We start from the raw sequence: 24,422 nt of genomic DNA on the forward strand, positions 1-24,422 counted from the left end.
TCTGGCATTTCTCATCTTCCTCTTATTTTTTACAGGACACTTTTGACATCAGGATCCTGATGGCAAAATCAGTGAAATATACAGTCAACTTTTTAGAAGCTAAAGAAGAGGATCTTTACAAGTACAGTATAACAAAACATTTTTCAGACTGTTTATGTGTACCAGGGTTTGCACAGTCATGGAAAAATTTGAAACTGTGATTACTAGACTCAGAGAAGTCATGGATATTAATAATATTATATTGGGAAAAAGTAATTAAAGTCACACTTTTTTGTTTCCCCTTTTCTTTGTTCTCAGGATAGAAATCCCCTTCAAATTTCACATGATGCATTCAGGGCTTGTGCACGGGCTGGCTTTCTGGTTTGACGTGGCATTCATAGGATCAGCGTAAGTTCTAACACATCCTCTTTATTCATGTATGTGTTAATGAGATGTGCAAAATGTCTTTGCAATTCTTATGCCAAATGTGGGGAGTCAGTATTCTTTGATATGAGGGAAAATATTTTTATGTGAGTGTCAGAGCCTTGACATAGCAATAAGAACTCATACTAAAGACAGATTGAACCATGGTGCTCATGTGGAAGCTACAGGTTTGATTCTGACCTGTGTCGTATGCACTAACCTTTATTACTTAACACTGTATATTTTCTCATATACAGTTGTGCTCAAAAGTTTGCATACCCTTGGAGAATTGGTAATATATGTACCATTCTTAAAGAAAACATGAGTGAGCAGGCAAAAGAGACTGTGATGGCTGCTCCAGAACCTTCACCTTTTTCTGCTGTAACCACTGGAGGGATAACTTGGCCTTGTGCTCAGGGTTATTGTCGTGCTGGAATGTCCAAGAGCGTCCCATATGCAGCTTTCGTGCAGAAGAATGCAAATTGTCTACCAGTATTTTCTGATAACATGCTGCATTCATCTTGCCATCAATTTTCACAAAATTCCCCATGCATTTAAAGCTCACACACCGCCAAAACATCAGTGAGCCACCACCATGCTTCACAGTGGGGATGGTATTCTTTTCACTATAGGCCTTGTTGACACCTCTCCAAACATAGCGCTTATGGTTGTGACCGTAAAGCTCTATTTTGGTCTCGTCATTCCAAATTACAGTGTGCCAGAAGCTGTGAGGCGTGTCAAGGTGTTGTCGGGCATATTGTAACTGGGCTTTTTTGTGGCATTGGTGCGGTAAAGGCTTCTTTCTGGCAACTCGACCATGCAGCTCATTTTTGTTCAAGTATCGTCGTATTGTGCTCCTTGAAACAACCACACTGTCTTTTTCCAGAGCAGCCTGTATTTCTCCTGAGGTTACCTGTGGGTTTTTCTTTGTATCCCGAACAATTCTTCTGGCAGTTGTGGCTGAAATCTTTCTTGGTCAAGAGATCCCCAAATTTTTCACTTCTTAATAATTGGTTGAACAGTACTGACTGGTATTTTCAATGCGTTGTATATATTTTTATATCCTTTTCCATCTTTATAAAGTTCCATTACCTTGTTATGCAGGTCTTTTGACAGTTCTTTTCTGCTCCCCATGGCTCTGTATCTAGCCTGCTCAGTGCATCCACATGAGAGCTAACAAACTCATTGACTATTTATACACACACTAATTGCAATTTAAACACACACAGGTGACACAGGTGTGGGAAATTAACCTTGAATTGCCATTTAAACCTGTGTGTGTCACCTTGTGTGTCTGTAACAAGGCCAAACATTCAAGGGTATGTAAACTTTTGATCAGGGCCATTTGGGTGATTTTTGTTATCATTATGATTTAAAAAGGTGACAAACAACTATGTGATTATAAATGGATTCATATGATCACTATCATTAAATAAGACAGTTTTTGTTTTGCATGATCAGTCATATTTTCAAAATCAATGCCAAAATTTCACAATTTCTGCCAGGGTATGCAAACTTTTGAGCACAACTGTATACACAATAGATTTACTATTTATAGGAATGTGTTTGAGTAAAATGAACACTTGTTTTATTCTATAAAGTACTGTCAACATTTCTTCCAAATTCCAAATAAAAATATTGTCATTTAGAGCATTTATTTGCAGAAAATGGCAACTGGTCAAAATAACAGAAAAGATGCAGTGTTTTCAGACCTCGAATAATGCAAAGAAAACAAGTTCATATTCATTTTTAAACAACCCAATACTAATGTTTTAACTTAGGAAGAGTTCAGAAATCAGTAAGTGGTGGAATAACCCTGATTTTTAATCACAGCTTTAATGCGTCTTGGCATGCTCTCTACCAGTCTTTCAGTTTGCTGTTGGGTGACTTTATGCCACTCCTGGCGCAAAAAAATCAACCAGCTCAGCTTTCTTTGATGGCTTGTAGCCATCCATCTTCCTCTTGATCACATTCCAGAGGTTTTCAATGGGGTTCAGGGCTGGAGATTGGGCTGGCCATAACAGGGTTTTGATCCGGTGGTCCTCCATCCACACCTTGATTGACCTGGCTGTGTGGCATGGAGCATTGTGCTGCTGGAAAAACCAATCCTCAGAGTTGGGGAACATTGTCAGAGCAGAAGGAAGCAAGTTTTCTTCCAGGATAACCTTGTACGTGGCTTGATTCGTGCATCCTTCACAAAGACGAATCTGTCCGATTCCAGCCTTGCTAAAGCACCCCCAGATCATCAACGATCCTCCAACAAATTTCACAATGGGTGCAAGACACTGTGGCTTGAAGGCCTCTCCAGGTCTCCATCTAACCATTAGACGACCAGGTGGAGGATCGGTGATGATCTGATCACAATCAGTTTCTGTGCTTGAATGTGCAGTTAAGTCGAGCGTGTACCTCCTGGAAATTTATATATACCAGTTTTAGCCACAGGAAGTGGGCAAAATCATTAGTGAAGTTTCAGAAAGTGAAAAAAATAAATGGATACTGTATTATTGGTAAATTATTTTTTAACGCTTTAAAGAGTCAACTATTAACTCATGAATTAAACTTCCCAGCCCTAATATAAATATAAGGGGGGTTAGACAAAACATTTCACTGCCTCTGTACCATTTTGTATCATTTTGTCTGTAGCAAAACTTGAATCTATTTTGATGTGTGGTAACATTACTTTTGTTCCCCAACATTAAATATAATGTTTTGTAATGGCTTGAATATTGTAATTAATAATGCTTTTCTCCTGTCTCTCTCACCACAGGGTGACTGTGTGGCTCTCTACTGCTCCCACAGAACCCCTCACTCACTGGTACCAGGTGCGCTGTCTACTGCAGTCACCTCTCTTTGCCAAGGCAGGTGATACCATGTCAGGCACCGCACTTCTAATCGCCAACAAGAGGTGAGAACACTTTCTGCCTACCCTCAAGTTACTGGTTTCCTTTTTTTACTTCTTAGTTAAAAGTTTTTCATTTTTCACTTCCTCTCACAGACAAAGCTATGACATTAGTGTTGTTGCTCAAGTAGACCAGACAGGCTCCAAGTCCAGTAATCTACTTGATCTCAAGAACCCCTTCTTCCGGTAAGTGAACGAATTGCTTTGCACACAAAGAATTAGATTCCATTTTTAAGCAATGTGAATCATGCGGGATGTGTTGCTGATGCTATGCAGGTACACAGGCACAACACCGGCCCCTCCTCCAGGTTCACACTATTCCTCCCCCTCCGAGAACATGTGGAATACTGGGGGTACTTACAGCATGAGCCAAGGCATGTCTGTCACACATGTACATCACAAAGACCTTCAAATACAGCATGAACATACATGTAAAACAACTGTGTCCGTAAGGGTCTGACATAAATGTCTCATCTTGATTAGAATGATTCATTACCAGTGTATACAATATTTTATGATGGGTCAGTTAGCTGAAAACCCTCCAATACAACATCAGCTGAAAACATCTCCGGTTACACATGTAACCTCGGTTCCCTGAGATGAAGGGAACGAGACATTGCCATAAGCACTATTGGGAGTGTCCTTCTTACACGACCTTGTTGAAACCCTTATACAACCACGCCAGTCCTCTGATTGGCAATGGTGTCTGAGCCCCTCCCCTTTAGGCATGTATTAGGCCTGTATTAGCGGGCACTCAGTCACCATTTCTTCAGAATTTTCTGACTGAGGGACAAGAGTGAGTCACTTGATTATGAAACTCTGAAGTAGTAGTTCGGCCAGCTTTGGCAATGTCTCGTTCCCTGCATCTCAGGGAACCAAGGTTACATGTGTAACCGGAGACGTTCCCTATCGATTCAGTTCACTCGACATTGCTGTAAGCACTATGGGGAACCAGTGTTATTATAGTTAACTAAAACCAACTAAAATAATTTTTCATAACTCCAAAACTAACTAAAATAAAATTGATCTCGAATTTATTCTTGACACTTGAATTATGATCAAAACAACACAACCTAACATTATACCTTTTGAAGAAAGCTTAGGATGTCTTCTACCTTAGTTAAAAGCAAAAATTAAGAAATATTCAGTACTGGAAATTGAAACCTTTGAAGATCCTCTTTTCCAAGACGTGTTTAAGTAGCAGGGCCTACTGGTAAAGTGGGACAGAGGAAAAATTATTCTCTAGAAAATATATATATCTGAAATTAATTTTTATATTTTCTTCTACACTTTCACATCATAACATTAAGTTAACTTTTACTTGTTTATAAGCTTAACTAGATTTACCTCAAATTTCTGTCATTTTCTTTACCATTGCTTTTCCCACCAGTGGTCATGAAATGAGTTCTGCCACACCAATCATCAATTTTAAACCTCAAAAAAGGGATAGTTGACCCAAAAATTTAAATTCTCTCATCATTTACTTGCCCTCATGCCATCCCAGATGTGTTTGACTTTCTTTCTTCTGCAGAACACAAATTAAGATTTTTAGAAGAATATTTCAGCTCTGTAGGTACATACAATGCAAGTGAATGGGGTCTGAAACCTTGAAGCTCTAAAAAGCGCAAAGGCAGTATAAAAGTAACCCTTTAGACTCTAGTGGTTTAATCCATGTCTTCTGAAGTGATCTAATCTGTTTTGGGTGAGAACAGACCAAAATATAACTCATTTTTCACTGTACATCTAGCAATTGCAGTCTACAGGAACGATCATGATTTCAAGCTTGAAATCATGATTGCCAAGGAGATTGCTGATGTCAAGAATTACAGTAAAAGGGGAGTTAAATTTTGATCTTTCTCACCCACACCTATCACATTGCTTCTAAAAACATTGATTTAACCACTGGAGTCTTATGAATGACTTATGCTGCCTTTGTGCTTTGCAGAAGAGAGAAATATCTGGGATAGAAATGAGGGTGAGTAAATGAGAATTAAAATTTTTGGGTGAACGATACCATAAATTGTTCACGCCACAAAGATTAGTTTAGTAATGATTTATAATAATTATTGAAATACATATGGGTACAATGTGGATCAAGCTTAAATGTCTTTTGTCACTTTGCCCATATTTGCCCTATATTATAAATTTTGCAACATTTACAATCCACATTAAACATGAAAATACCACTAGATAGATGTAACACAAGACTGCCGTGAGAAATGAAATGATGTTAGACATTTTAAATTACACCAGTAAACATTCAGCTTTGGCAGCCATAAAAAAATACTAAAACTAAAATAAAAACTAACTAAACTTAAACTACAAAATACTGAAAAAACTAAAACTAACAAACAAACTGTGAGAACTATCGAATACTAAACTAAATTGTAATGACAGATTGAATATAAAATAGAAATAAAAGCTAAAGAAAAAATCCAAAACTATAATAACACTGTGGGGAATGGAATCCCATCACGCCACACTACATGACATTACACTCCCAGAGTTAAAACACTAAATAGAGATATTATAAAGGAGTCACAGGCCAACGACTTAAGTCATATTGAAGAGCACCTATTATGGTTTTTCAAATATTACCTTTCATGTAGTGTGTTATATAGCTGTTTGTGAATGTAAATAAGTCTGCAAAGTATCAAAAATCAAAGTGCATGACAAATGGAGTTATTGACTCCCAAAAGAAAGAACCGATTCTGAACATCTGAAACTAGTCGTTTGTAATTCCAGACTTACTTCCTGTACTAACCTACGTAATTTGGTAACAAAAAACCCGCCTCTGGTCTTCATTGGCTGCTCGCGAACAGCTTTGACCCACCCTCAAACTACACAAAGCGGTAGACCAATCACAACAGACTGGACATCTGACCAATCAGAGCAGAGTAGGCTCTCTGAAAGGAGGAGTTTAGAATGAATCCTTTAGAATGGATCATTGAACAAGTTGTTTTTGACACTGGGGAAAAAAGGTAATGCTGCAATTTAAATTGAGCAAATTAAAGTGTTTTTTGACCTTGGATGCATGTAAATCAATTGTATGAGACCTTTAAAACAAAATTAGACACGTTTAAAAACCATAATAGGTGCTCTTTAAAGTGTATATGAATAGTCCCATATGGCGGATGCCAGATGGAAATGAACGCAGTCTGGAATCTATATGAACCATATAGACATACACAGTATGGTTTATTAACCCTCTCACAATATGATTGGAAAAGTAGGTTTTTATTTCTTATGGGAGTACTTATTGAAATAGCATGACGGCGACCGACATGAGTATACAGCAAGTGAATAACCCTCATGGTGAGCCAGGAGGGGAGCACTTAGAATGGATATATGAACTATATAGTCATATAGTATGAATTAACACCTTCATGAGCCCAGTCGGGAAGGAAGTTTTATTACAATGAAAGTACTTGTGACTTTATGGGAAATTTACAACTGTCTGTATGCAGGCGGTTGTGTAAAATGACAGGGAAGCCCATACTTAAAAAGGGGCACAAGTTTGTATGGGCAACAGGCAGTTCAACAGCATGTAATCAGGAGGCTGTGTTGATTTATAGTCTGTAGCCCACACATAATAAGGGCTTGGGCTCACCCGCTTGAATGTAAGCACTCTATACAGCGAGGACTTGAGGAGATGAACACCAAATCCAGGTTATAAAATCTCCGTCCTGCTGCCAAACATGTCCTGTAAGGACACATCGTTTGTGCATGCCCATGAAGAGGCCATGCCTCTGGTTGAATGCGCTTTGATACCAAAAGGGCAATTCGCACTCTGTGATTCGTAAGCGAAGGTGATCACATCAACGATCCAGTGATAGTTCCTTTGTTTGGAGATGGACATTCCTTTTGTGCATCCTCCATAACAAATAAAGAGCTGATCCGACAGCCTAAGCTGACGGGTGTGCTCAAAACATGCAAGCAATGCCCTCAACGGGCGTAACATGCATAGATTGCTCTTCTGAATTAAATGGTGGAAAAAAGGCTTGCAAACGAACCACCTGAGCCCTGAAGGGCATTGATAAAAACCTTTTAGCTACAAAGAAAAATATTTAAAAAATAGCCTTTTATAGGTTTATTGTCGTTTTAATTACAAGCCAGCCTCCAGTGTTCATGACAGGCTGAGGCAATTCTAGCTCGTCTGACGTGCTCCATTCAGAGGCCACACGTATAGGTTCCACAGCTCTGGCTGGGGATGCCAAATCGTGCCTTGTGCTTGAGAGAGAAGGTCTCTCCTCAGCGGTATTTCCCATGTAGGGCCATCTAGTATTTCTATCATCTCCGGAAACCAGGACTGATTGGGCAATTTAGGCGCAATTAACAGAATTGATTCCATGTCTCCTCGGACTTTGCTGATGACAGAATGGAGGCGCACTGGGGAAACGCATACCTGCATACCTTGATACGCAGTTCTCTCAAACATGAATCTCAAAAAACGCTTGACGCGGTGCAATTGGTACATGAAAATACACGTCCTTCAGATCTATTGACTCAAACCAGTCCTGAGGACAGTTGTGCGATAAGGTCTGTTTCCGAGTTAACATTATGAATGGGCACTTTGCGAGCACGCGATTCAGTTGTCTCAGATCTAGAATGGGCCGAAGCCTTCTGGCTTTCTTCGGAATGAGAAAATAACAGCTGTAAAATCCGCGGTGTGTGTCACAGTCTGGGACAGTCTCTGTCATGTTTTTTTGCAAGGAGACTGAATCTGCACTCAACACATCCTGTGGTCGGACCACAGATTGCAAAACGCTGGTGAAGGGAAGTGGCTGCCTACAAACTGAATCGTATAACCGTGCTCTATTGTTTTAGCAACAGTCTGACACACCCGTTAGGGCTCACCACGCGTCCACACAGCGGGACAGCAGGCTTATTGATTCGCTTGCTATAGGTGATAAAGTGCCGCTCACCATAGGCAAGCGGTTGAGCATAATGTGGGGTGCATGATACATGAAGTGAAAATGGCCCTTTTTCTTGAGAATGTGTGAATGTCCCATGTTTTTTGATTTTCTCCCCTTTTCTCCCCAATTTGGAATGCCCAATTCCAAATGCGCTCTAAGTCCTCATTGTGGCGTAGTGACTTGCCTCAATCCGGGTGGCGAAGGACGAATCTCAGTTGCCTCCGCGTCGGAGACTGTCAATCCTCACATCTTATCACGTGGCTTGTCGAGCGCATTACCGCTAGTGCGTGTGGAGGCTTCACGCTGTTCTCCACAGCATCCACGCACAACACACCACGTGCCCCACCGAGAGTGAGAACCACATTATAGTGACTAAGAGGAGGTTAGCCCAACGTGATCCTACCCACCCTAGCAACCGGGCAAATTGGTTGCTTAGGAAGCCTGACTGGAATCACTCAACACGCCCTGGATTCGAACTTGCGACTCCAAGTGTGTTAGTCAGTGTCTTTACTTGCTGAGCTACCCAGGCCCCCTGAATGTCCCGTGTTTTTACAACAGGCGTTTTTGTCTCTCTTGCGAGAACAATCTCTGTTTGAGTATTACACACAGAAGCAACATTTTGAACAATGTCCTGTTCCCGATGAACAGTAATAGGGAAGAGGGGAGAAATCTAATAGAGCCTTCTTCGGCTCTGAGCCATGAATAACAGCGAGCTCTGGGCTCCTCTTCACAGGGCTGGGCGTGTCAGTAATGTTTCTGTTGCCCGGCCGGCATTTATTCGTTGCCGTTTTCGCACTGAGGTGGCAGGTGCTTACACGTGGGCCTCGGCTTGTGTGGCTTCACTGATGGCTCAACTGGTGGCTCACAAGTAGCTTTCGGCTGCGCTGGGGCAGCAAGAAATGAATTCTTTGCCGGGCACTGACCAGAATTAGATCGGGAGCGTGCCGGGAAATGGGAAGTGCTATTTCTCTTTGGTTGAAAGTGTTTTAACGCTTGAGATTGCTTTTGCGCCGTGATGAAGCACTCTGAAAAGCTTTCTACGGTGTTGGCAAAGAAACCGTCAGGTGACACCGGGATGTCAAGGAGAGCAGTTTTCTCTGTGCATCTCCGTGAGAGTTAGCCAAATATACCAATCCAAAACCACCAGGTTGCTCATCGCTTTGCCATTGGCCTGAGCAGTAGCTCGCAGTGTCAAATCTGTAGAGGAGCGTAGCTCTTTGAACAGCTCTGGATCGGAGCCTTGCTCATTCATTTGTTGAAGAATCTTAACTTGAAAAACCTGGAGCACCGACACGTTGTGGAGTGCTGAACCAGCTTGGCCTGCTGATGTATAAGCTCTTCCAGCCAGTGTGGACGTCAGTCGACACATCTTGGAAGGGTGGGCGGGGTGGGATTTCCATCCCATTGCAGTATTATGACAGAGGTGAGCTGCAACCGCATGTTCTACAGGGGGAATTTTGAATAGCCTTTTTCATCAGCGTGGTCCACTTTAGGGAGGACAGCAGCACCTCCGACCTGACTGCACGAAGAGTAAGGCGCACACCATGTCTTTCTGAGCGCCACATGGACCTCAGGGAAGAATGTTGTGCTCCTCTGGACCGCGGTCTGTTGATGATGTCCGGTTTGCAAAAACCATTCATCCAGGCAAGACTTTTCTAGCTCTTCTGGAGGGGACCATTCAAGACGGGCTCTTCATCTGCCCTCATGAGGACGCGAAGAAGCTCCTTGTCTGTAGCGTCTGCACGCTGTTCACCCTCGTTGGGGAAAGAGGCAGCAACATTCCCAATGAACCACTCGCCTGAAGCTGCGAGTGACACAGCATCATCCCCATCGTCAGAGCCGCCAAACGTAATGAGGCCATGCACTCTATTTGAGGGCCGGAGCTCATCATGCACATATTTCACAGTTGAGGACGTTAGACCGGATGTTTGGGAGGCTCGCAGAGCTTGCGCCGGCACAAGATCCTCCTCTAAGACTTCCAGCTCAACCTCACTGCCCTGCCATGCCTCCTCATGTGGTCCTTCGGGACTTAACACAGAAGAGGTGGATGGGAGGGCACGAGAGACTGGACCTTCCCTCAGAACAAGGTCAGTCCTAGAGCGCAACGTCCAGAGATTCATGCCTTCGCAGTGAGGGCAGTCTGTCTCCATGAGAGTTGCTCGTGCGTGGGCACGGTCCAGACAGCGAACACAGCTCTCGTGCTCATCAGGCGGCGGGGATGTACCATTCGCATAGAAAACACTTGCAAAACGACATCTTTAGAAAGACACGTATCACGCAAGCATCTCTTTTAGACAATATTGTGTGTGTGTAAAGATACAGTAACTCCAGCTGTAGCGCTGTGGGAAGCAGGTAGAAATCTCAGCTTAAGCGCAGCATTGATAAACGACGAGCGTCTGAAGCGACGAATCTGTTCATCGAGAGTGTGTTTGGCGGTGATGTGGATAACACTTCACCGGAACATACAGGGGAGCGGAAGGCAACGAGTCATCCTGTCCGCGTCTCGCTGAGAAGTTCTGTCTGCTGTAAGTGTATATCGACGGCGAAGCAGAAAGGGTTCCAAGATAAAGATCGCAGTCTTGAAGGCAGAAAATTCTGAAGAAATGGTGACCGAGCGCCCGCTTATATAGGCCTAATATGCGCCTAAAGGGGCGGGGCTCATACACCATTGCCAGTCAGAGGATTGGCGTGACTGTATAAGGGTTTCAACAAGGTCGTGTAAGAAGGACACTCCCCATAGTGCTTACGGCAATGTCGAGTGAACTGAATCGAAAGGGAACCCTCCCATACAACATTACATTTCTACAGAGATGCTTTTGTGTATTACTGTGCTGTCACTCATATTTTTCCTCTCTCTTCAGGGATGCCTGCAGCCTATGACCTCAGCACTGTCATTGGTGGCAGTGGGTCAGCAGTGTCCCACAACAATCTCATCCCCCTTGGTACAGACATGCATGCACGTATGGATATTTACACACACACTCACACGTACACATACACATGCAGAGTGAAATCAGCTCTGGTAGGATTCATTTAAGAAGTCGTGGTCAAATCCATGGTTAAGATCTCTTCGAAAAAAACTATTGGACCAAGTATATTTAATTATAAATTCAGAGGGGTTTTCTAAACATTGCTAGAGTTTTACATTACAGCCTGACACCTTTTTATCAGATTCACATTATGTTTGCTGTTGATAATTGAATTTTTGTTTTTCTTGTCTTTTTTTCAGTGAACACTGGGATTGTGAACCACACTCACTCCAGAATGGGCTCAATTATGAGCACAGGAATTGTCCAGGGTGAGTCTCTCTGCACATACTGCACTTATGTAGTTTTCATACCTGAACAAGAACAAAACATAATCCTGGAATTCACTTGGTTTAATGGAAAAAAAATCACCCATCTCTAAAATGTAACGGATATGTTGTTACTGTCCAGGAATGGATCAATTGAAGGAAAATAGCGTGATAGCATGATATAGGTACATCAGCCACATTAAGACCACCTGCATAATATTTTGTAGGTCCCCCTCGTGCCACCAAAAGAGCGCCAATCCGCATCTCAGAATAGCATTCTGAGATGCTATTCTGATCACTACAATTGTACAGAGCGGTTATCGGAGTTACTATAGACTTTCATTCTCCACAATATTACTTGGCCGGCAGAATGTGGCTATATGATTTGCTACATCGTGCAGCCACATTCACGATTCACGTCAATGCTAGTTCAAGCGCCACTTTGAACTCCACATGAAAATGCATTTTCATGGTAGTTAAGATTTGATGTGCTTCTGTGGTAAATAAAGTGTGCCTTGCAGAGGCTGCAAAGACTTACATTTTAACCAAAAATTAAAACTTAATTTCTGTCCCATCTGGGCTTGTTTTGTACAGCAAAGTGTTAAGAGGTCCTTTCCCCATCATTTGATCCCTGACACAGCTGATGTGTGTGTGTTTGTGGTGTGTGCATCAGTGTAATGACTCCAGGTGGACACATCAAAGGTTCCGCCCTGGTTTATCCTTTATTAATGGTAAATGCATTAACCGCAAATTAAAATTAAACTTTTAATTGCATGTTAACTTTGACAGCTCTAAAATATGTGTATAGTGTATATATGTGTGTATAAATGTTTCTTTAACTTTGTGCACTTTCAGCACTGTGGAGATTATGTAATATGTAATTTTTTCTGAAGTTATGAAAATTACCACCACAGTGAAATTTCTGCCACATTTCTGTATTGTTTATTAGAATTCTGTGGCAGAGATGACTTTGTTTTTAAATAAAACAGCTGACTCTTTTTTAAATTCTTATTTATCCTAAATACAATTAAATATTTTCACACTTTTTGCATTATTTTGCAAAACTACAGCTGTTTGGAAATGACGGCTAATAAAAATACTCTGACATGTCTTGTATTTCATCTCAAGCATGCTCTTCACTGACATTTTTGTCGACTTAGTTAATAAGTATACTAACTTTTGAATAAATTTAGGAGGCAAAATTGTTTGCTGTGGAATTGACGAACTATGGGTCAGTGGTAATTTTCACAGTATTATTTTACTCTCATGTAGTAATTTCACTCATTTAATATTTATTTTTGTATAAATATTTATTATGAAAGTCTGGGTCTTTGAAAAGGCTGAACCAGTAAAGATTGTGCATAAGACATTTTAAAAGTACCAAAAATAGTACGTTTTGTGACCTTCATATAACAAAAAAGAAGTTTAAATTGGTTTGTTTTCATAAAATCAACCCCTAGGACATGATGCAAGAAGTTGAAGAAACTCTCATATGGCAACAGAAACCTTTTAAAAAAAAAAAAAAAAAAAAAAACTTTGAAGAGGTCCATATGGATGCATAGTTTCATTTTGCACTAAAAATTTGCTTTTGTGAATAAGCCTTGACAGTATACTGGAAGTGTGTGCTAAATGATCGTTTAACTTCTTGTACACCAAACATTCATAAATTCAAAAGATTTAATGCTCCCTACTGTTGCTCTCTTCTCAGGGGCCACAACTGCCCAACAGGGTCCCAGCAGCAGCAATCCACATTACCCCGTCACCAACCAGTTCACCATGGGTGGCCCTGCTATCTCCATGGCATCTCCTATGGCCATCCCCAGCAACACCATGCACTATGGGAGCTAAGGCCAATGGACGGCCTCTGCATGTCCAGCCCCTCACCCCTAACCCCCCCTCTCCAAACCGACCGCAGCCAAATTCAGAATACCAAAACAAGCGCACCAGTCTCTGATCATCACTTTATACTCTCTCTATACATACAGTATATAGATATACATGTATACGAATATATATTCTACATTCTATCTCTTTCTCTCACTGGTGTTTTATTCATACATATCCGTCCTGCGACCGTATAACGTCAGCGTATGCACAGACATTTAGCCAGTCAACAAGTTTGAGGTGTGTCACTCTTAACTCTTCCCCCACAATAACACACAGCACCTGCTCCACAACCAGCCACTTGGCAGCAGCACTTGTTTGTAAGCATGCTGAAAAAGCACAAAACAGAGACTCAAAACCCAATGGAACAGGACTCGGCTGGAAGATTGGTCGCTGACAATGGGACAATATTCTTTTTTATATACAAATGCTTTACAGATGTACACACGTTCCTTGTCAAATTCCCACCTTTTTTTAAGGCACACAAATGCTGTCATTGACTGTGGACATTAATTCAAGATCTATTGCAGGATCTTGTCACTGTTCTAAAACTCTGAATCCGTTCTGCTCCATTGAAACTACACTTTGCTGTCGGCTTTTAAGTTTCCCATGACATCGACAAGCCATTGCATCTCTATTCGTTCAGCATGGGCTTTAGACAGCCACCTTGACTCACCTAGATGTTTGTAACCTCCCATCGCTCACCAGAAGAGATGGACACATGCTATAGATGCTCGCAGATCTCTGGTGGAACCTGCCTGTAGACACCATAGCATAGATAGAGATCATCTTACTTCTCGTTCCATATATCACTGTGTTCATTGATTGCGTTTTAAAGTAGTGCAGTCCCAGACTGTGTCGACTTGGTGTTCCCTGAGGTGAATCCGGAGCATGGTTTATCAAGACCACTTCTGTCAATTACCTACCCCAACATCACGCAAATCTGACTCTCTTATAATTGACAAATGAATTTAGTCAGCCAGTTTATAAGGATGCAAAGTAAAAAATAAGATCAGCCCCAAACCCACTGCTACCTGCCAAGGAGGACCACGGAAGGCTGGGAAGGACACTCAGCATTGGAGGGAGGATGACAGAAGGACGAATGATATAAACGGTGAGGTCTGTGGACACATGGCCACTGCAGCAGGAATGCTGTTTTGGAAAAGCAGTATCCTAGTTTACATCCCCAAACCCTTTCTTGTCAACTTCTGTGTGTTGTGAGACTTGTTGGGGGATTTAAGAGGAGATTTAATTTCCTGACTAGCTATAACTGTCCTCGTCGTTTCCTTACTCTCACTCTCCCTCCTTTACTTCATACACTGTGGACGTGAAACCCACTGCAAAGACTTTTAAGTTGTAAGCATTGCTTCCAGTCTCACATTTTCAGTTAATTTGGGTTTGATTTAGCAACTTTCATGAGATCATGAGATAAAACAGCCATGCCTGGTAGTTTGTAGAATTATTATTTTTTTTTTTTTTTTGACAAAAAAGCAGCTAATTAAATGTTGATGGAGAAGTCCTAAAAAGTGTGGCTACTTGCAGTAGCATTCTATTTTTATTTGTATTTTTTTTTTTTTTTATTATGTGTGTGTGTGTGTGTGTGTGTGTGTGTGTGTGTGTGTGTGTGTGTGTGTGTTCTTGCATAGTCCTTTGCAAACCCAATATGGTGCAAAAATAAGTAGAGGTAAAAACAGAACTTTATGGTTTTGTCATATGTAATCAGCATTTGTTGTTGAATTTTTGGGTAACGCATAAACGGGTACATGGCTTAAGATTTATTATTGTCTGCTTCCAAATGAAGCAAAATATCTTAATGGAATACCCAGAAATGAAAACTCTTGTCATTATTTACTCACCCCATGTTGTTTGGCAACCACATTACTTTATATCCTCTGTGGAACACAAAAGGAGAAATGTTTCTTTACAGTAAGACAGTGACAAGTTACTCTCAAAAGTTGTCCATATAGGCCATTTTTCAAAATGTCTCCTTGTGTGAAAAAGTCATACAGGTATGGATCAGTGCAGTGAGAGTGACAGAGTTTTTTGGTGAACCATTCCTTTATAGACACTCACTGAGCACTTTATTAGGAACACCTGTACACCTACATATTCATGTGATTATCTAATCAGCCAATCATGTGGCAGCAGTGCAATGCATAAAATCATGTAGATATGGGTCATGAGCTTCAGATATTGTTCACATCAACCATTAGAATGGGGAAAACATTTGATATCAGTGATTTTGACCGTTACATGATTGTTTGTGCCAGACAGGCTGGCTTGAGTATTTCTCTAACTGCTGATCTCCTAGAATTTTCACACACAACAGTCTCTAGTGTACTTAAAATGGTGCCAAAAACAAAAAACATCCAGTGCGTGACCGTTCTGCAGACGGAAATGCCTTGTTGATAAGAGATGTCAATGGAAAATGGCCAGACTGGTTTGAGCTGACAGAAAGGCTACGGTAACTCAGATAACCCCTCTGTACAATTGTAGTGAGCAGAAAAGCATCTCAGTATGCACAACATGTCGAACCTTGAGGCAGATGAGCTACAACAACAGACCACGTTGGGTTTCACTTTTGTCATCCAAGAACAGAAAATTGAGGGTGCAGTGGGCACAGGCTCACCAAAACTGGACTGTTTAAGACTGGAAAAAATTTATCCTGGTCTGATGAATCTCAATTTCTGTTGAGGCACACAGATGGCAGGGTCAGAATTTGGCACCAACAGCATGAATCCATGGACCCAAACTGCCTTGTGTCAACAGTCCTGGCTGGTGGCAGTGGTGTAATGGTATGGGGAAGGTTTTCCTGGCACACTTTGAGCCCGTTAATACCAATCAATTGTTGCTTGAATGCCACAGCCTATTTGAGTGTTGTTGCTGACCATGTGCACCCCTTCTTGGCCACAATTTACCATCTTCTAATGGCTACTTCCAGCATGATAATGCACCATGTCACAAAGCAAAAGTAATCTCAAACTGGTTTCATGAACATGACTTACTTGTTTTTCAGTGGCTTTCCCAGTCACAAGATCTGAATCAAATAGAACACATTTGGGATGTGGTAGAATGGGAGATTCGCAGCATGAATGTGCAGCTGATAAATCTGTAGAAATTGCTTAATGCAATCATGTTGACATGGACCAGATTCTCAAAGGAATGTTTACAAGATCTTGTGGAATCCATGCCACAAAGAATTGAGGCTGTTTTGAGAGGGGAGGCCCTACCCAGTATTAGAATAGCGTTTCAAGTGTTCAGTGAGTGTGCGTAGTATGGCAAAGCATTCTTCTTTGCGCTCTTAAATACATGTTGAGATCACAATACCAACCAAATTCAAAATGACAAGGTTTACCCTGACAAGAATAACTTTAATACACAGTGTCATCAAAACAGAAAACTTGTCAGAAAAGGAAAAATAAATAATTACTTAATCCAGGTACTTCCTCTCACAATTTACAGAACAATAAGAGAGTAGCACCCTTTAAAAGGAAAGAAAGCAGAGCTGTCAGGGGTTATAAGGCAAACTTTGCATCGCATACCAATTCAAAGTAATGTCAGATCACTCTTTCAATCGATTCAGTTTTTGATTTCTTGCAACCAAGTAAAAGGAATTACAAAAGTAGGCAAAACACTATCAAATTTATGCTTAAACGTAACAACTGAACACAAGTGACCATAACACTTCAGGAAACCAATATCAGGCGAGTCATTCTGTGTATTAGGAAAACCTTACAAACTCAAGTCAAAATCAAAGCTTAAGTCATTACTTCTTGTGATCTGAGAGAGGTTATTTCTATTATGGAAACACTGTAGATCTATTTGTAAGTACACTAGTCAGAAGAACTCCTTCATTGCTCAGTTATTACTATACATTTCTATGTCATTCCATGTCCACTGAATCCAAGGACTAAGCTCCCATTTGGTTGGTCAGTGAGGTTTTGCCATGTTAAGTGCTGTGTGATTAGATGCTGAAGTAGTCTGATGTACAGAGTGTGATGATGATCCTGTCTGTGTTGCCGTTTGGAAGAAGTAGAGCTAAAACAAGAGAGGGAAATTTATTAATTACTGATGCTGAATGTCTTTCACAAACAGATGTCTGTCTCAATGGATGGTGTGATGTTCTTGAAAAACAGCATGTAGAGTCAGAATGAGAGGATATGAGGATACAAGGAACCAACATGGAAGGGGGCGTGACTAACCATCCGTAAAGCACTATAAATTCTGAATAATCTCGACCCACAAGAATTATATCAGTAATGCGTAACCAGAAGTCCATCGATCCAGAAAAGTAGCCCCACCTTTAAAATGACAATTTTAACAACTTCACAGGGACTTACTACAAATGAATTTCCCAATCATTTTTCACATACTGTGGGATGAGTCAAAATTCATTTCTTTGATTATTAACAGCATGCTAGATGTTGCCGATAGATTCACCTAATAATTAAAATTCTCATCATTTACTCACCCTCATGCCATCCCAGATGTGTGACTTTCTTCTGCAAACACAAAAATGATTTTTAGAAGAATATTTCAGCTCTGTAGGTCCATACAATGCAAATAAATGGTGACCAAAACATAGAAAACAAACTCCAAAAAGCACATAAAGGCAGCATAAAAGTAGTCCATAAGACTCCAGTGATTTAATCCATGTCTTCTGAAGCGATCTGATTGTGGGTGTGAACAGACCAAAATGTAACTCCTTTTTCGCTGTACATCTTGCCATTGCAGCCTCTAGACAGGATCATGATTTCAAGCTTGATTACACTTTCTAGTGCTTGACGCATGCGCAGAGCGCTGACGCTAGAATGTATAAATCATGATCACCAAGGAGACTGTTGATGCCAAGATTAATAGTGATTTTTTTTAAATTTTATATTATGGTCTGTTCTCACCTAAAACTGATTGGATTGCTTCTGAAGACAGATTAAACCACTGGAGTATTATGGATTACTTTATATGCTTTTTTGGAGCTTCTAAATTTTGGTCACTATTCACTTGGATTGTATGGACCTACAGAGCTGAGATATTCATCTAAAAATCTTTGTTTTCTGCAGAAGGAAAGTCATACACATCTGGAATGGCATGAGGGTGAGTAAATGATGAGAGAATTTTTATTTTTGCATGAACTATCCCTTTAAAACCAGAATATTCTTTTAAAAACAATAAAAAGGATTTAAAGAGTTTCTCTCACCTTACAGCCGACTGCCAGAAGGGCATGAAGCGACACTATAACTGCCATGGTAACAAAAGCCGTTAATTTTGTGTCATCACGAACAGTCGGCCAGAAAGTGATGACCAACACCGAACCAGAGATAACCATAGCAATGACAATCAATAGCCACTGAAGCCAGTCAAAGGGAATGGTCCATAATATCTTAAAACAGAACCAGAGTATGACTTATTGGTCTTAAGCTGCTGAAGTCTGAAAATGTGTTTTTGAACATTATCACAGACTCACCGTAGTAGGGATATATATGAAGAGAGAGTAACCGTAGACACACACAGTCTCTAAAAAGGTATAACCACTGGTCTGTCTCTCAACACTCTGACGCCATGTTAGGAAACCCCAAACTCCTAGAGGTACCAGCCATGCATAGAGGAACACAGCAACTGCTGCAATTGAGACTAAAACAGAACAAATCATTTAGTTAGAATAGTCATGAGTAATTGACAGAAACAGTACCACTACAAAAAACTTTTTTTTTTAACTTATACACAAGCACTATAAGCAAGGTTCCCACTTTTTGACCAATGAATTTCCATGACTTTTCTAGTCAATACTGATTGCGGGATATGCTCTTTAAAATTGTATAGGTATCGCGCTCACACGAAGCAATTTCTAGCCAATAAAATATTTTAGAGCGGAGCATAACTAGAAAAAATTATATCCTGTTTAGAAAAGTCTTATTAAATTCCATGACTTTTCCAGACCTGGAACTCACAATTTTAAATATTCCCTTATATTTCCAAGTTTTCCATGATGGTGGTAACCCTGTGTAAGTGAATTAATCTTCACATGGCATAACTGCCATCGCACCTCTGTGGAACTGAGGCCTGTAGTGATACTCTGGGTCTCCCATCTTACTCAGAAAGGTGGAGAGGTTTCCACTGATCGCCACTGAGAACACTAAAGTCACACAGATCCAAAATGGACCTGACAGAAGGGTAAGAACAAGAAGCATTACTATACATGATCCAACAAAGCATTAAAATATTTAGACGTGGTTTGACTATGCTTTGAAAAGTTCTTGTTTAAGAATAATAAAGTACAGTACCGTATAAATCAGGGTTACTTCGAATGTGGTGTTTGACAAAATTTCGTCCAGGCAAAGGCATAACTGAGCCTTTTATCCTATCAAGCACCTAAATTAAAACACAGCACAAATATGAAGTGCAGCACTTCAGTTGTTGATGTCAATGACTTAAAATAATAATTAATATCCAAGTAGGTAAATGACCACGCAACCAGGATCTCCTTCAAAAATATTAGTTATTCAGAATGTTAAATAAATCTTATGCCTAATTCTTTTCATTATATGTTACCAGGGTTGGGAGCAACCTTAACTTTAGTAGTTATTTTGTATTCTTTTTTATTTCTCTTCTCATAAAGTTTAGTTTATAATTATGTTTAGTTTTTATTTTAGGAAAAGCCTTACTAGGGACCTGAGATGCAAACTAGCATGTGCTATTATCTCTATGTGCAATGCATCTTTTTCAGTATTTTCTGAAAAGTTTTTTGTATTGTCCCTACACAAATGAATCAAAATAGTAGTAAGACTTACTGATGTGTAAAGGCCAAATCAGACATGCTTTGTATCGAACTAAAAGCACACAGAAATTTTCTGACTCTGGATTAGTTCAAGGGATGTGCTACAGTGGCCGACTAATGGACTAGTCGTCTAGCATTGACTAGTCGAATAGTGGGGTCGACTACAAACATTAAACGCTTCTTAATATAAAAATACTAAAAAGTATCATTCTAAACACACTGAATAAGTGAGACAAAAAAGTTTTCGACTGCAATTTTGGGTAAGATGACCACACAGCTACACACCTAAAATAAGAAAAACAAGTAAAATATTTCTCAACCGGCATCTTCCATACCTGCAATGTATCTACGTTGAAGAACGACTGGTAGTATTCGAACGTCCAAAAACCACTGGTTTGTTTTTCACCTCCAAGCAACTGTGGGGATAATGAACAAAATACTGACTGTCTACCACAGAACTGTTTTGAAAGTGAGAGGCATGCAGCTACATTCCCAATTTTTTTTTTTTTTTTTTTTTTGCAACTCACCTCTGAGCTCTCCTGCTGATTGTCCTCATCATCTGATAGATCAAGTTTGACGTCTCCAGAGGAAGCAGTTACACTAGGGCTGGAGGCGCTGAGGGTCGAGGCTCCAGGATTTGAGGACAGTAGATCTGTGGCCTCCTCAAACTCTGGAGAGGTGCAGAATGGAGATTAAATTAATGAGACAGGCACGTGGTTGACAGACAATTACAAGACAGCACATATTAGAGGCATACAAACTAAACTTACCCTGAAATTTTAAATCATCTTGACTAGCCATGACTGGACTGGAAATCGCAGGAGAACTTACGAAGTTCTCATAAGAATTCCACCTGTGAGGGAAAAATGATACAAAATATAAGGGGATATATGAGTGTCGAGAGCACCAAGACTCTCATATCATCCGTCTCAAGACAATCAGATAATCTTTGGCTAGATCGTTCGCAAAAGGCTGTATTATTTCTCTGAACCTCGAAATAAATAAAAAAAAGACGACACTTTTCAACAGATTGCAAACAGACTGACTCACCTGGCTGCTACAGTACGGTAATCCTGTACAAGTATACCAACGCTGACTCCTCTGACAACTTCAATAATCAGGCTTGTTTCAAGCTATCGGGTACAAAAACAACTTTATATTTTAACTGGATCCTTTTGACGAACAGGGCTTCTAAACTCCTCTACGGATCCGATTACAATTAGAACAGATTCGATACCGTCTTATCACACACGGATTTCTCGCTATCTTCTCCATATTCCACGTCACCTGCACGGTTCCGGCGCGTCAAAACAAGGTCACGTGAGCGGACCAAAACCGGAACCAAAATTCCATGTTTTCTTCTTCTTCTTTTATTTTTTGGCGATTCACAGTCTATGTGCATATCGCCACCTACTGAACTGTAATGCAATCATGATTTATTTAGTTCATCTTTTCCTTAACCTTCCATTCTTTCGTTTTCCTTCTCTCCCTGCTTTCGTACACAACTCCCTTATATATATAAAAACATAGATGCTTTGTCCCCACTCTAGTTCAATCAAGACCCCATGAATCAGATGGCGCTGCGTGTTCAGCTCCTCCATACTCCACACAGAACCCCTCATGATCCTAAAAGTGTGGAATAGCATCATTAATCTAATGTTTATTAAATTATTTTATTCAAACCAGTACTATTTAAGTACTGCATCAAAATCCTGTACCCTACTTGATCGCTGTTATACTCCCAACCCAATGAAAATTCCAAATCCTGATCTTTTCGACCTTTTTTATTTAAATATAATATTAACTCTCTTCTCTCCTCTTCATTCCTACTACATTCAAATATTACATGCTCAACTGTTTCTTTTCCTCCACAATACTCACATAAAACCTTTTCATGTACTCCAGTTATATAAAGTGATGAATTCAAACCTGAATGCCCAAGTCTTAACCTAGTTATTATAACCTCTTCTTTCCTATTTCTTCCACAAATATTCCTTTTACTATCTACCATTATTTTGATCTTATATAAATTTCTACCCTTACAATCATTATTCCAAACCTCTTGCCATTCTTTAACAATATTTTTCCTTATAACGGATTTAATATCACCTTTACCCAAAGGAACGCTAACATCCACTTCTTTTGTTTTTAAAGCATTTTTAGTTAGCTCATCTGCCACTTCGTTACCAGATATCCCTAAATGCGCTGGTACCCAACAGAATCCTGCTTCCACCTTTCTTATATATTTGCCACAGCAATGTAAATATTTCACTCATCAGATCTTCCCTTGATGACTGCCAGGTAGTAAGTGTTTTTAAAACAGATGCAGAATCAGAACACACCACCACTCTGTCTGGTCTTAACTCCTCTACCCACATTAATCCTATAATAATAGCAACCATTTCTACAGCATATACTGACAACTCTGATGTTAGTCTCTTTGATATAGTTATATCAAGACCTGGAATATATACTCCCACTCCTGTAATCCCTAGTTGGGTCTCTTGAACCATCTGTATATATTTGAGCTCTTGTATAAAATCTTTCCTTGATATGCTTATTTACATTATATTTAATTTGTCCTATTTCTTCCCATTCTCTTCTCTAATCTAGTATCTCCAAATCTATTTCTACGTCAGGGAATATCCATGATGGAACTTTACTCCATCCAGGTGACACATTAAATATTCTGTCTACAATTTGTTACTTTTCTGCCACATCATTTATAATCCACCCAAAACCCCTTCCTTTCTTATTTATATACTCCCAACAGTTATTTTAAACATCAGAAGCAATATGGCTTCCAGTATGACTCTTCAAGGTTGCCCAATATACCAACAACAATTTTATTCTGCATAAAGTCATTGGCCTTTCATTTGCCTCAACTAACAGAGCACTAACCGGTGTCGACTTAACTGCTCCTAGACATATTCTGAGAGCTCTGTACTGTATTTTATCTAACTGATTTAACAACATTATTGAAGCAGCACCATAAATCATGCATCCATAATCAAGCACAGACCTAATCATGGCTTGATATATCATCAACAATGATGTTCTTTCTGCTCCCCATTCTTTCCCCGCTATTGTTCGCATCACATTTACAATTCTCAGACATTTCTTATCCATTTCATCTATATGTATATGACAGCTATCAAACCACTTACCTAAATACTTAAATACTTTCACATATTCTATTGATTTTCCATAATTCTAAATTATTGGGGATTTCTTTTTTCCGGGTATAGTGCTTGCAACATGCTTTGCTTGTTGACATTTTAAATCTCCAATCTATTGACCATTGTTCCACCTTTTTAATGGCTGTCTGCAAACTTAAATTCACATGAGAAATGTGTGGCAGCGGGGGCGTGGTCAAGCGTCTGTCCAGAGAGAGAGAGAGAAAGCAGTAAGGGCGCTTGCACCTGAGCTAGATTATGTTTAACACCTGTTTCTAATTCCAGTGAGAGTGGGGAGAGCAGCATATAAGCAGCCACGCCACCACGCCACAGTGCTCCTGAAGCTGTTGCGTTTAATCCATTATGTTTGTGAAGCTGATGTGTTTAAGTAACTACATGCCTATGAAGCTGATGAGTTTGTGAAAGTCTTACCTGAGCCAGGAAAACCTGCTTCCCTGTGCTCTCCTTCCCTTCTGCTGTGTCTCCGTGTTTCAAAATGTTTCGGCCTCTCTTCCGTATAGCACTGTCATCTGCATATAAAGCACACCCTATACCTGGACCAAAGTTTGCAAATATATCATTAACCATAATGTTGAAAAGCAATGGACTAATGACACTACCTTGTGGAATACCATTTTCAGCAAAGAAATTAGATGATAAACATGAACCTACCTGTACCAGAAATGTTCTATCAAATAAAAACTGAAGTAACCAATTATACATTTTTCTTTCTATTCCTAGTCTTGATGCTCAATCCCACCCTAACCCCAATGACACAACAGTGGTCTTAAATGACATAGACACATATGCACACACATAAAAAATAAATAAATATACAAATAAAATAAAAAAATTTAAAAAAACAACAACAATAATCACACATCCACAAATACCTGCCCCATTTCTCCACGAACACTTTATACCTCCTCGTTCCTCTGAAAGTAACTTCCTCAAAGGCCGCCACCCTTCCCATCTCCGAGCACCACTCCTGAAAGGAGGGTGCTCCAGCCAACCTCCAGCCCCTCAAAATGATCTGCCTGGCAATCATGACACTGGTTAAGACCCAGTTCTTTAT

General features: G+C 40.2%; 2 protein-coding genes across 3 annotated transcripts in view; one reads left to right on the forward strand and one right to left on the reverse strand.

Annotated features, from left to right (window-relative positions):
• Nucleotides 1-14,721, forward strand: part of LOC127451778 (histone-arginine methyltransferase CARM1-like) — a 36,308-nt gene extending 21,587 nt beyond the window's left edge. Inside the window, exons 9-16 of one of the 2 annotated variants that reach the window (XM_051716716.1) lie at nt 36-121; nt 298-387; nt 3,170-3,307; nt 3,398-3,487; nt 3,578-3,675; nt 11,079-11,159; nt 11,447-11,515; nt 13,221-14,721. In XM_051716716.1, the coding sequence (XP_051572676.1) occupies nt 36-121; nt 298-387; nt 3,170-3,307; nt 3,398-3,487; nt 3,578-3,675; nt 11,079-11,159; nt 11,447-11,515; nt 13,221-13,360 (792 nt within the window). In that variant the 3' untranslated portion in view covers nt 13,361-14,721. Of the gene's footprint in view, nt 1-35; nt 122-297; nt 388-3,169; nt 3,308-3,397; nt 3,488-3,577; nt 3,676-11,078; nt 11,178-11,446; nt 11,516-13,220 lie in introns of both variants that reach the window. The other variant, XM_051716715.1, reaches the window with a different exon arrangement.
• Nucleotides 14,722-14,858: 137 nt separating this feature from the next.
• Nucleotides 14,859-21,497, reverse strand: LOC127451782 (protein YIPF1-like). The gene is made up of 9 exons (XM_051716725.1): nt 21,222-21,497; nt 20,942-21,024; nt 20,699-20,841; nt 20,507-20,587; nt 19,678-19,765; nt 19,440-19,556; nt 18,861-19,027; nt 18,594-18,776; nt 14,859-17,434 (listed from the first exon to the last, which is right to left on the reverse strand). Exons 2-9 carry the CDS (start codon nt 20,970-20,972, stop codon nt 17,327-17,329), a joined length of 918 nt encoding a protein of 305 aa, XP_051572685.1. The 5' UTR covers nt 20,973-21,024; nt 21,222-21,497; the 3' UTR covers nt 14,859-17,326.
• Nucleotides 21,498-24,422: the final 2,925 nt, after the last annotated feature.

Source organism: Myxocyprinus asiaticus, chromosome 14 (genome assembly GCF_019703515.2).
Source record: "Myxocyprinus asiaticus isolate MX2 ecotype Aquarium Trade chromosome 14, UBuf_Myxa_2, whole genome shotgun sequence".
Taxonomy (NCBI): Eukaryota; Metazoa; Chordata; class Actinopteri; order Cypriniformes; family Catostomidae; genus Myxocyprinus; species Myxocyprinus asiaticus.